Source organism: Elephantulus edwardii, unplaced genomic scaffold, assembly GCF_000299155.1.
Source record: "Elephantulus edwardii isolate Elephantulus edwardi_28Jun2011 unplaced genomic scaffold, EleEdw1.0 scaffold00100, whole genome shotgun sequence".
Lineage (NCBI taxonomy): Eukaryota > Metazoa > Chordata > Mammalia > Macroscelidea > Macroscelididae > Elephantulus > Elephantulus edwardii.
In genome coordinates, this window is record NW_006399850.1 from 1712023 (window position 1) to 1724523 (window position 12501).

General features: G+C 35.0%; 1 protein-coding gene across 1 annotated transcript in view; it reads left to right on the forward strand.

The window, feature by feature from the left end:
• Positions 1-10896, forward strand: part of BRMS1L (breast cancer metastasis-suppressor 1-like) — a 61630-nt gene extending 50734 nt beyond the window's left edge. Inside the window, exons 7-10 of the mRNA XM_006891559.1 lie at positions 1149-1213; positions 2384-2423; positions 4478-4604; positions 9300-10896. Coding sequence (XP_006891621.1) covers positions 1149-1213; positions 2384-2423; positions 4478-4604; positions 9300-9417 — 350 coding nt within the window. The 3' untranslated portion in view covers positions 9418-10896. The remainder of the gene's footprint in view (positions 1-1148; positions 1214-2383; positions 2424-4477; positions 4605-9299) is intronic.
• The last annotated feature ends 1605 nt before the right edge of the window (positions 10897-12501 follow it).

Sequence of the window (12501 nt, forward strand, 5' to 3'; positions counted from 1 at the left end):
CTCTTCTCCAACCCCACAGCTCAAAGGATTCTATTTACTGTCCAGCTCCCAGATGCATAGCAAGTGACTGGAAAGGCCATGGCCTAAATCAGACACACCTTATCTTCAAACGGACATCAGTGTTCTTTAGTACTTCGGAGAGTTTCCTGACTGAAGACTTTCCCAAGATGTCTCTTTTTTTTAAAAAAATTTTTTTTTAATAATTTTAGTGAACATTTACAGAGAATTTGGTTGGGCAGTTTTTTAAGGTTTCAGTGCTCAAACAGTAGTTTTCAGAAACAAACTTGAAAGGCAGAATTTTTTTTTAAAGACAAATTACTTTAACTGTAAAATCATGTAAGGAATTTTAAAATACAGTACTGACCTGATAGATCTTGTGGGCATATAGTGTTGTAAGTAATAAATTTATTTTTGGTAAGTAATAAAGTTTAAGATATGTAGTCTAAATGTACAGTTTTCTCTAAAATAAGGAAGACTTTTTAATAAGAAAAGAAAAACAAGGAGTAGCAGCTAGGTTAATTTTAAATGAGATTTAAAAATAACGTCACAGATACATACAAAACCAAAAAATAGAATCCTGTAAAGTATGGTTAGATTGGCACAGTGAAGACTAAAATTTAAGGCATGAAAGACGAGCTAGGTAATAAACAGGGCCACAGTCATAAACTGTCATATTTTTTCCCTCATAAGATGCCAAAATTGTGCTCTAGTTGTGTTTAGAAGCAACAGATTTTACGAGAGTGGGTTATGAAACAGCTGTACAGGCCAACTATAATTTATACATATTTTAAAAAGGTTTAAATCTATAGGCCCCAGGAGGTTGAGGTTGAAAGTCGTTAAATGACTCAGCTTGACAACATGTTCTTTTTTTTAAAAAAAAAACCAAAACCATATTGAATGCTTCATGAATTTGTGTGACATCCTTGTGCAGAGGCCATGCTAATCTCGGTATCGTTCCAATTTTAGTGTATGTGCTGCCAAAGAGAGCATGGCAGTGTGGGTTTTTAAAAGAATAATTTGACATCAGAATTTAGCATACCAGAGGATAACATCCACACACTATTGTTTCATTTTCTGAAAAACAGAACTTTGGAAATGTAATTCAAAGTGGGGAATTTATACAGCTGAAATTACCTTGACTTTTCAACGTCCATATATTGTTTATATGCTGCAAGATCTTGATATTCTTGAAGACTGGACAACAATTAGGAAGGTATGATTAAATAGCAGTGGAACTTAAAAAAATTTTTTTTAATCTACTTTAAAGGATTTTATTTTTATGAATATTGCACATCGAAATGGAAAATTACTTTTGCAAAATTTTAAAGAGTTGTTACAGATAATAGTCTACTGTAATATTTAAGAATTAGAGACATGATTTTTACTGTTTCCCTCTCTATAATAATTTATGCAGCAGAACATTTACTTGGGTTGAATAATAATAATCATAATAATCATAATAATAATAATATATCAGCATTTGTGCCTCGTGTTTATCTCAGTCCTCACTTTCAGGGGAAAAAACTCAAGACCAAGAAACAAAACCCAAGACAGTAGCAATGCAACTTCTTCTCATCCATTTGACTCACGGTGCCCGGCAATCAGGTTTCCAAGGCTGTATATCTTAACAGAAGCAGACTGTCTTCTCTTTCTTCTATGGAAAAATTGGTGGATTTGAACCACTAATCTTTTGATTGGCATCTTGAATATTTTTTACTGAATGAACAAAAGTAAATATTTAAAACTTCATTTTGATTTGTATTATATCATTAAACATTTAAGAATGGCACTGCAATCCCAGAGGTGCATGGTTCGAATCCACCAGATGCTCTGCTGGAGAAGGAAAGACAATCTCCTCCTGTACCAGTCAGATCTGATTTGACGGTACACACAAAAAAATTAATAAAATAAAATTAAAAAATTAAAAAAAAGAATGGACGGATTTTTTTGCTATTTGGAATATAGTCTTCTTTATGAAATGATTTAATTTTGAGAAACTTCTTAGTTGTTAGATATTGTTTCAGATATTGATAATACTGTAGGAGAAACTTTTATTATTTGTATGTGTTCTTTATGAAATTTGTTGTTACTGGTTATCATCAGGATGAGTTTTGCAGTCCTATCTGTTACAGAATAGAACTACTCCCAAGGGTTTTCTTGGCTGTGTTCTTGACAGAGCACTCATCTACTGTACTTGTGGGTGGGTGCAATCTACCAACTTTTAGATTTGTAGTTTAAGTGCAAACTGTGCTACCTAGGGACCTTTATGGTCTTAGACATTAAAAATTTATTAAGGCAGATTAAGGTTTATATATAGTTTATATTTCATTGTCTTTGTTATTGAGCTATGAACTTAGACAACTTCTTTCCTTTTCTTATTAAGGCAATGGCTACACTGGGTCCACACAGAGTGAAAACAGAACGTAAGTCGTTTAGTCCAAATGAGAATATTTCACTGGAGGCTTGTTGAACCAGAGTTAAGCCATGTACAATTAGAGAGTTTTTCCAATCAATTTTTATTTCATCTATGAGTACCTAAAAATATGAAGAATTCTTAGGAGATCTTTTACCTCTTGTAAAAATTTCAGAATGTCTTCCAGATTTGACTTACGTTACTATTATGAATAATCAGTCAATAATTTAAAATAAATTTTCATTTAGTCTTTTTTATTGTAATCCACTGGAAGAGCTGTTTGAAGTCCATGATTGATTTTAAAGAATCTCTGACCACTTAGGAATTATTCTGTATGCAGAATTTTTTTCTATGCATGCATTTTTCTGAAGAAAGATTACAGTGCTGGTAGTGGAATCTATCCAAAGAAGTTTACCTACCCTTAAGATTTGCTAAGATAAAAAAAAAAAAAAAAAAAAAGATTTGCTAAGATATACCTCAGTAAAATTTATGTCAAGCTGTCATTTCTTGATATTTTTATAAAGTCTGACGACATTGCCGGAGTAGTGATTCATGCTGTTGGCTAGGTTAAGTTTATTTTTGCCTTCTCTCACTGTAGATGAGATTTCATAACTCATCTAAGAACAGTATAACTAAGTCCTTTCAAAAACACATTTGAAATACTAGAAAAGGAGTTTCTAGTTACACTTCACTAGGTATGTAAGGTGTGTGTTCCTTTGGGAATTAAGGGGAAGGGCAATTTCCTGCCATCTCTAATGCAGTGGTTTTTAACTACGTTGTGGGGTCATGGATTCCTCTGAGAGTACCAAATTTAATTAGTCCCCTAACAAGATCCTTTGTAGTACTATTTCTAATTTGATTTCTTTGTAGGACTTCTTACAATTTGTACTTCTTAATTACTTACCTGTTTATCTGGCCTAACAAAGTCCAGAAGCAAAGTTTCACAGAGGCCTGAATCTAGTAAATCTTAAGACATCTTTTAAATAGAATTTTATTTTCAGCACGTGGTTTTTAGTATAAAAGAAGTGCTCAGGGAACATTGTTGAATGAATGTGTGAGTAGATTATTTGTTGAACACATTTTACAGACTAGGAACTATTTTAGGCTCTGGAGACTCAACAATGAAGGGGCTGTTCCTCCTGGAATTTCCTTAAACCTCATTAGATGAGGCCAAATAATATAGGTAAACATAATTGACAAGAATATGATAGATTGTGATAAATTCTATGATGGGAATATAAGGTTGTAATGAAGATTAACTGAGACATAGGTAGAGTGGTTGAGGAATAATTTTAATAATTAATATGAATAATGAAGAGACATTTAGTTTATGGTGTGCTTTTGGTAATGAGCTTCTGTAAAGAACATTTTATTTTTGTTTTTGGCATAAGTTTGTTGATTTTGCTAAACTATTTTTAGGATTTTAAAATGGAAGTTCTAAGAACAACTCCCTTTATAGATTTAAAGACCTATGAAACATTTGGAATTGACATTAAATCCTGCTTCTTTTGAAGTACAGAAGGGCCTGCAGAGAAGAAAATAAGAGAAATACATTTTCAAAGGAAATAAATATAGTAATTGACATTTTAAATTGACATACTTAAAATTGACGTTGGTAATTGGTACTACTTTTTTTTCTCTCCTCAACCACTTGTCCAATTAATTAATGATTTGGTGTTCATTGCTTAGTTTTATTTAGTAATTGTTATGCTGTTACATTGAGTCAGAACTGACCCATCAGGTTTTTAGAAACAATAAATCAAATGAAAGATTGCCCATCTTTTTACCCACAGAGCTGCTGGTGGCTTTGAACTCTGTGCCTTCAAGTTGGCAGTGCAGCTCCTTAACACTAGCCCACCATAAACCTAGTGAATTGTAGATAAGAATATAAGAAATAAATTTCTGTTGTTTGTGTTACATTTTAAGTTGTTTAAAAATGGTGAGGGGTTTTTTGTTTGTTTTCTAATATCTTTGCATGGATTATGTTAATTTTTCATGTTTTGATCCTTTTCTTTTTCTGACAATGTTTTATTAATATAACAGTTTTTGAACTGATCCCTTTAGCACCTGTGAAACTGGAAAAACACCTGCACAGTGCTAGGTCTGAAGAAGGAAGGCTATATTATGATGGTGAATGGTATATACGTGGACAAACAATATGTATTGATAAAAAAGATGAATGTCCTACAAGGTAAAATCACCTTTATCATTGCACTGTTGCTCACTGTTAGCAGGGGCAGATTACTCAATAAGAAAACAAAAAAAGAAGTAGGCCCTAAGTTTACTTGTGCTTATTTAAATAATCGTTTGTAAACAGTTGGCCATGTTTTCACCTCAGGGATTTTAAAAAAGGCTTTGATTTTGTGGAAAGTTGCAGTAGAGCTGATAGACAGTTACCAGCTCTACCTAGAAACAGAATCTTACAGTGGTGGGGAAATGTGAAATTGTTCACTACAGATGAGTAGATAAGCCTGTGCTTGCCTTGTCCATTGCCTGATCCGACACAGTATTCTGGTGTACAGTGCTGTTGTCAACAGATGCTGCATTAACAGTGTATTCATAGTGCATCACTGGTTGCCTGTGATTGTCTCTTCACTTGACTTATCGATTGGTTAATGTGGGCATGCACTAACATTAATATTCAGACATCAGGGTTGCATAATAAGTTGAGAAAGAAAAGCATAAACACAATGGAAATGTTGGGATTATTCAGCAAAGTGATCCTATTTGTTAATTCTTATTGTAGAAGTTTGTTACCACTGACTGTTAAATCAAGCTATTACAATTTTTGATGATCCTAGTAATCTGGAACTTGCTGAATGTGTTACAGTAATTTCAATAAAACACTTCCCCCCCCATTAGAATGAGAAAGAAAGAAAACTTAAGAAACATTTTCAAGAGTAATGTTGTTGTTGTTGTTGTTATGTGCCATTGAGTCACCTGCAACTCATAGCAACTCTGTGCACAATAGCTCCGAACGTTGTCGTTTCACTGTCCCAACACACCTAGCCCCAGTCACTGTGTTAGTCTATTTCCTCCATGGTCTTCCTCTTCTGGGCTGTCCCTCCACCCTTCCAATCATGATGTCCCTCTCCAAGAACTGGTCCCTTTTGACCAAGTGTCCAAAGTATGTGAGATGGAGCTTCAAAACCCTTGCCTCCAAGGGACAACTTGGTTTCACCCTTTCCAAGACAGACCTGTTTGTTCTCTTGGATGTCCATGGTATGTTCAGTCCTCTTCTCCAGCACCACAATTCAAAGGCGTCAATTCTTCTTCTATCATTCTTATCCATTATTGAGTTTTCTGATGCAGAGCAAGTAATTGAGAAGACTATGGCCTGAATCAGGTGCACCGCAATATCTAGACTGACAGACATCACTACTCTTTAGCATTTTGGAGAGGTCCTTGACAGCAGCTTTCCCAAATGCAATTCGTCTTTTAATTTCTTGATTATTGATGCCAAGAGCGTTGATTGTGGAGCTGAGCAAGCTGAAACTGTTAACCTTAATCTCTTCCGTAGCTACCACGGTGCTGTCAGTTGGCCCAGTGGTGAGAATTGTTGTCTTGATGTTGAACTTCTTCAATCCATATTGAAGACGAGTCCTTGACCTTCTGCCACAAATGCTTCAGATCCTCTTCAGTTTCGGCAAGTAAGGTTGTGTCACCTGCATAACACAGGTTGTTGATGAATTTTTCTCTAATCCTGATGCCACATTCTTCCTTATGAAGTCCAGCCTCCTGAATGATCTTTTCCACATACAGATTGAAAAAGGTTTGGAGACAGGATCCATCCCTGACAACACTCCTTTCCTGATTTTGAACCATTCAGTGTTTCCTTGCTCTTGAAAATGGAATATTGCTTTAAAAGTTACAATTCTCTATCTAGGCTTAAATAAATTCTGTATGATTATTTGTATCTATCCCACCTGAATTTGAAAACCATCTCAAGAATAGATCTGATGCATTGAACACCAAATGATCAAAGACCAGATGAATTGCGGAAAGACATCAAGGCTATCATCATTAAGAAAGCAAAAGATAATTACAAAGACAGAGAAGGAAAAAAAGGCCAACATAGGTGTCAAAAGAGTCTCTGAAACTTGTACTAGAACACAGGCCAAAACAAAGGAAGAAATGCTGAAGTAAAAAGAGACGAACAGAAGATTCCCAAAGGCAGCTCAAGAAGACAGCAAAGTATTATAAAGAAATGTGCATTTTACCTGGGGTTAAAATATCAAAAGGAAAAAACACACATTTGACATTTCTCAAGTTTAAATAATAAAAAATAAATTTGAGCCTCGAGTTGGAAGACTGGATTCCATGGGCAAATTTTTAAATTATGCATCAAAAGATGATGGAAGGACTACATAGAGTCAGTGTATCAAAAAGAATTAGTTGACACTGAAACATTTCAGGAAGTGGCATATAAATATGATAAAGAACCAGTGGTAATGAAGGAGAAATTCAAGTTACATTGAAAACATTGGAAAAAATAAGGCCTTTATAATTGATGGAGTACCAATTGACATATTTCTATAGCCCTGGATGTTCTCACTTGTCTGTGCCAAGAAATTTAGAAAACAGGGACCTGGATAGTTGACTGGAAGAGATCTGTATTTGTTCCCATTCCTAAAAAGGGTGATGCATCAGAATGTGGAAATTATTTAACAGTATCATTAATATCACATGCAAGTAAAATCTTAGTGAAGACTTAAAAAACAGAATAGTACATTGACAGGGAACTTCCAGAAATTCAAGCTGGATTCAGAAGAAGCTATGGCACAAGGATGTCCATCATTGCAAATATCAGATGAGGGAGCTCTGATGGCTTAGTGGCAAGAATCTGTGCTGCAATCCTGAAGGCACACAGTTTGAGTATACCAGCTGTTCCTTGGGAGAAGGATGGGCAATCTCCTCTTGTGCAATTAACTACCTCTGAAAACCTGCTGGAGGGTAAACTATGGATCAGTTCTGACTCAATGATACACAGCAACAACATCAGATGGATCTTGGCTGAAAGCAGAGGGTACCAGGAAGATGTTTATCTGTGTTTAATTGACTGTGCAAAGACGTTTGACTGTATGTATCAGAACAAATTATGGCTAACATTGAGAAGAATGTGTCATGGTTCTATCTTTTCACTGTACATTTTCAATCTGTATACTGAACAAATTACTCAAGAAATTGAACTGTATGAAGAGAATGTGGCATCAGAATTAGAGGCAGTTTCATCAACAGGCTGTTATGTATATGACACACGTTTGCTTAAAGAAAACTTGAAGCATTTATTGCAGAAGATCAAAGACTACCATATAATTATGAAAGATTAAAAGCCTTCCATAGGATTATGTTTCAGCATCAAGAAAATAAAATTCCTCACTGCTGGGCCAATAGGCAACATTGTGATAGATGGAGAAAAGATTGAAGTTGTCAATGATTTATATCATTTTACTTGGATCCGCAATCAACACCCATAGTAACGGCAATCAAATCAAATGGTGTTTTGCATTGGGAAAATCTGCTGTCAGGGACCTCTCCGCTGTTTTAAAGAGCAAAGATGTCAGTTTAAAGACTGAGTTGCATATGACCCAAGCCAAGAAATGAAGTAGTGAATAACCAATTGGTAATGCCCAATGATTGGACAATGAATAAAGATGACAAAATTGATGCCTTTGACCATGATATTGGAGAAGAGTCCCAAATATCCCATGGACTGCCAAAAGAACAAACAAGTTTGTCTTGGAGGAAGGCAGCCAGGGTACTTCTTAGAATCAAGGATGGTGAAAAACTTCATCCCCATATTTTGGGTAGGCTGTCAGGAGTAGCCAGTCCTTGGAAAAGCACATTATTCTGTTAAAAAGTGGAAGGTCAGAGAAAGAGAGGAAGACACCCAGCAAGATGGATTGACTGACACAATAACTCTAACAATGGGCTTGAGTCTATCAGAGATTGTAAGGATGTCACAGGATAGGTCACAGTTCAGATCTGTCACAGTCATTGAGTCATAGGCAACTCAGTGGCACCTAGCAACAATAATTATTTATGTAGGCTTCTAAATGTTATTTGCTGTGGTCTATGGAAAGTATTTCTATTAATCACTGCTTTTATTACTTCAGTAGTTTAAGATCGAATTCTCAGAGTAGTATACCTTCTAAAGTAAGAAAATATTTAAATAATTAGGAATTTGTAGTACAAAAAGTATTTAGGTTTAGGCTAGAATAATCATCTTTCAAATACAGTGGTTTTAATAATTTTATGATGATTAAAATTATAACCAATTATAGTTTCATCTTTTCATTTTTAGGATTTCAAGAGCATTATATATAGTAACTTCTATCATAGAAGCTTATAGAACTTTATTATATATCATATACTTCAATCGTTCCCTTAATTTTTTTATTCCTTGGCTTTTGAGATGTTTTGGTATTACTTAGCATAAAAGAATTTATAAAAAGAGATCAAATAGCATAAAAATCTAAGTGTGGATTGATTAAAAACTTTAATTGTGTAAAAATTCTACAAATCATAGTAGAATTGGGATTTGGGTTGATGTAAATTGGAGACATACTTCTGCATATATAGTAGTTGGTGTTATCTCTTTCTTTTTTGGGGGAGGTAGAGAGTTGGAAAGGAACACTATATATTTAACAGTTCTGATGGAAAACTCTTCTAAGAAAGGAGATTATTTCTGAAATATTTTTGACAGCATGTGTTGATGGCACAGCAATCAGGTAAATGACAATTATGTATCTGAATCCATTGTTGTAGTCTAGTCTGTTTTTGGTTTCTTGGTCCATTTTGAAAGGTTTTGTAGTTAGTACTATACTGTAAAATGAGTGGGAAACGTTGCAATGCATTCATTCATTCTGTTCTTTTTCCTTTTTAGTGCCGTAATTACAACAATTAACCATGATGAAGTTTGGTTTAAGAGGCCTGATGGAAGCAAATCTAAGCTTTACATTTCACAGCTACAGAAAGGGAAATATTCAATTAAACATTCGTAATCATGATTTAAGTGTTATCTAAATTTACCTTATTAGTGTTACCAAGTGTGATGTGCCACAAGAGTAAAAAAAATGTATTGAATAATTTAATATTCTCATCGAATCGTGGGAGGATGTGTGTTTGTAGGTAGTACTCTAAGTAGAACTCAACATTGATTACATTATTAAAAGAAACAATAATAGAAGCTTAATCATGATCACTTATTAGTTTCTTAGGTCCAATGACCAGTAGATACATGTGCTAGAGGTTTCTTTCTATACTTTTCCTTCATATGCATATTTGTCTGCGTATTTGTCTTATTTTTAGTGAGCTGTATTGCTAAATCTCTATAATTATCAGCAGTTTTGAAAATTTCCATATTTTTGTCATTCATTGTGTGTTTGTAAATATGCCTGATGAAATGTTTCATATAAATGGTTTGTACAAGTACATTAGTGTTAAATCAAAACTGAAATTTAAACATATATTTGTGACTATGTATATATATGGCATCATCAGCCTATTTAGGACTGATGGCCTTACTTTACAATCTTGTTTTACCCAAAATTACGCCGTTGGGTTTGAAAGTTAAAAGGAGCACTTTTGTAGACTAGCAGATTTACCTTTTCTTTCTTTCTTTTTTTATCATGGTGATCTATTTTTACAAATTATAATGGTAATTAGTAAAATTGGTGTCAAGTAGTAACATACTTCTACCTGTATTTCTTGTGAACCTTTAGAGAGCAATGTTTATTGCTGGTATTTATGATTCAGTATGTAAATGGTGGACAGTAACTGACAGTATTGTGTGCTTGCTGAATATGTCTGAGCTTTTGGAACAGATTTTTAGTAAGCGCTTTTCAGAGGTAAAGTTAGGTCCTTATCCTAATTTTGTTCCTAGGATAAAATAGACAGGGAGAGCATCCTTGAATCTATTCCCAAATTATTATTATTTTTGTCTTCAATGTTTTTACACTTTAAGGCCATTTGGTGCAATTTAGAAAGTGTTGGCCTCCTTTCCCTTACCTATATTCAAAATTAACTTCTAAAGCCTCAGGAATGGTTTTAAAGAGTCAAAACTCTCAATGTGGCAGTACAGTTTGATGTTGTGTAATATATGTTTTAAGGTGTAACCAAAACAAGTATTCCTGATGGTATTGTGCACTTTAATTTTTATTATAGTGACATTTAAGTGGATGAGGAAGAAATCTAGTTACTGACATTTAGGGCAAGCATAGCTGCATTATTCCGTTGTTTTTTCTCTTACCTCTGCAGACGTTTTCCTGTGCATATCACTACGTTACAGTTGCCAAATTTTAAAATATTTGACTTCTGAAATCATTATCATTTGTTCAGTTTCTAATTAACTTTAGCAAATGTATTCAGTGTCATAATCCAATAGTATTTGATAGTACTTATGTAAACAATGTTTGATAAGCATTTTTAATAAGATTTGTATTTTTAAATTTAGTATGTAATAAAAAGATGTGTTTGAGTGTTATTTGTAGTGTCCTGACTTACTTACGCTTGTCCTGGAAAGGGTTAAACTGGGTGGCTCCTTGGAGGCAAGGATTCTGAGGCTCCGTCTAACATACTTTGGACATGTTGTGAGGGGAGACCGGTCCTTGGAGAGGGACATCATGCTTGGGAGGGTGGAGGGACAGCACAGGAGAGGAAGGCCCTCTATGAGGTGGATTGATCCAGTGACTGGGATAATTGGGATGGGAGTGTCAGAGACGGTGCAATTGGCACAGCACAGAGCAGAGTTTAGGGCTGTTGTACATAGGGTCGCTATGAGTCGCAGGCGACTCGACGGCACATAACAACAACAACAACAACAACAGTATTTATAACTATTTGCTTCTAAGGATGTGTGCCAATATATAATAGATAAGGAGTGCTGAACAATGTTTTCCAAAACCCTAATCTATCCTATCATCATTTGTATTTACATGTTCATAACAGCTTACTTTTTTTTAGTTAAAAACAAATTAGGCAGTCTTATACTTTAATAAAAATATGCTGTGTCTGTTCTGATATTCTCAATAGAACATATCTTAAAAACTATATTTGTGGTGAGTTCTGGTGGCCTAGTGGCAAGAAGCTGTGTTGCAATCTTGAAGACGTGTGGTTTGAATCAACCAGATGCTCCTCTGGAGAATGAGGGGCAATCTCCTTCTGTGCCAGTGAGATACGACTCAAGAGTATACAACAACAACACCAAATCAAGAAGAAGAAAAAAAAACCCCTAAAAAAACCCAAAACGACTCATTAAAACCAAAAACCTATAATTTTGTATACTTTCAAAACTTTAATATTTACTATAATAGAAGGAGAATTGATGCCTTTGAGTGGTGGTGCTGAGAGAGCAAACAATTCACCCTAGAGAGGGTGAAACCAGGCTGCTCCTGGAATGCAAGGATTCTGAAGCTTTGTCTAAAATACTTTGGACATGTTCATGGAGGGACCGTGCAGGAGAGGAAGACTCTCTATGAGAGGGATTGATTCAGTGACTGGGGTAATAGGGGTAGATGTGTCAGAGACAGTAAGATTAGCACAGGATAGAACAGGGTTTAGGGCTCTTGTACATAGGGTCAGTATGAGTCCCAGGCAACTCGATGGCACATAACAACAACAACAACATATTTTATGTTAATATTATATACATTATTTGTTTTTATTCCATGATGTTAACATAAATATTATGAATTAATTTATATATTCGCCTATAATATATGTGCTGCTAGCTTAAAGGCCATGCCTTCCTGGCAATTCAAATCCATTAGGGGCTCCAAGGAGGAAACACAAGCAGTCTCCTTCTGTGCAGTTTATAGCTTCTGAAACCCAATGGAGAGTCTGCTATGAGTCAGTTCCGACTCAACGACATTGAGAGACAGATAATACATATAACTTGGCTTGAGCTTTTCTTGCCCAGCACCTATGGGACACTCCCTCTTAGGCTCAATAGTTCTAGTAGGGTATTGAACTAAAAAACCTTTTATCTACTCATTCTTTCCCTCATTTTAGAGGTGTTTTTTATTTCCATTCCTCAGGGGAGCTCTCAGTGATGGTCGTGGTCCATGTCCAATGGCCTGTGCACAGGG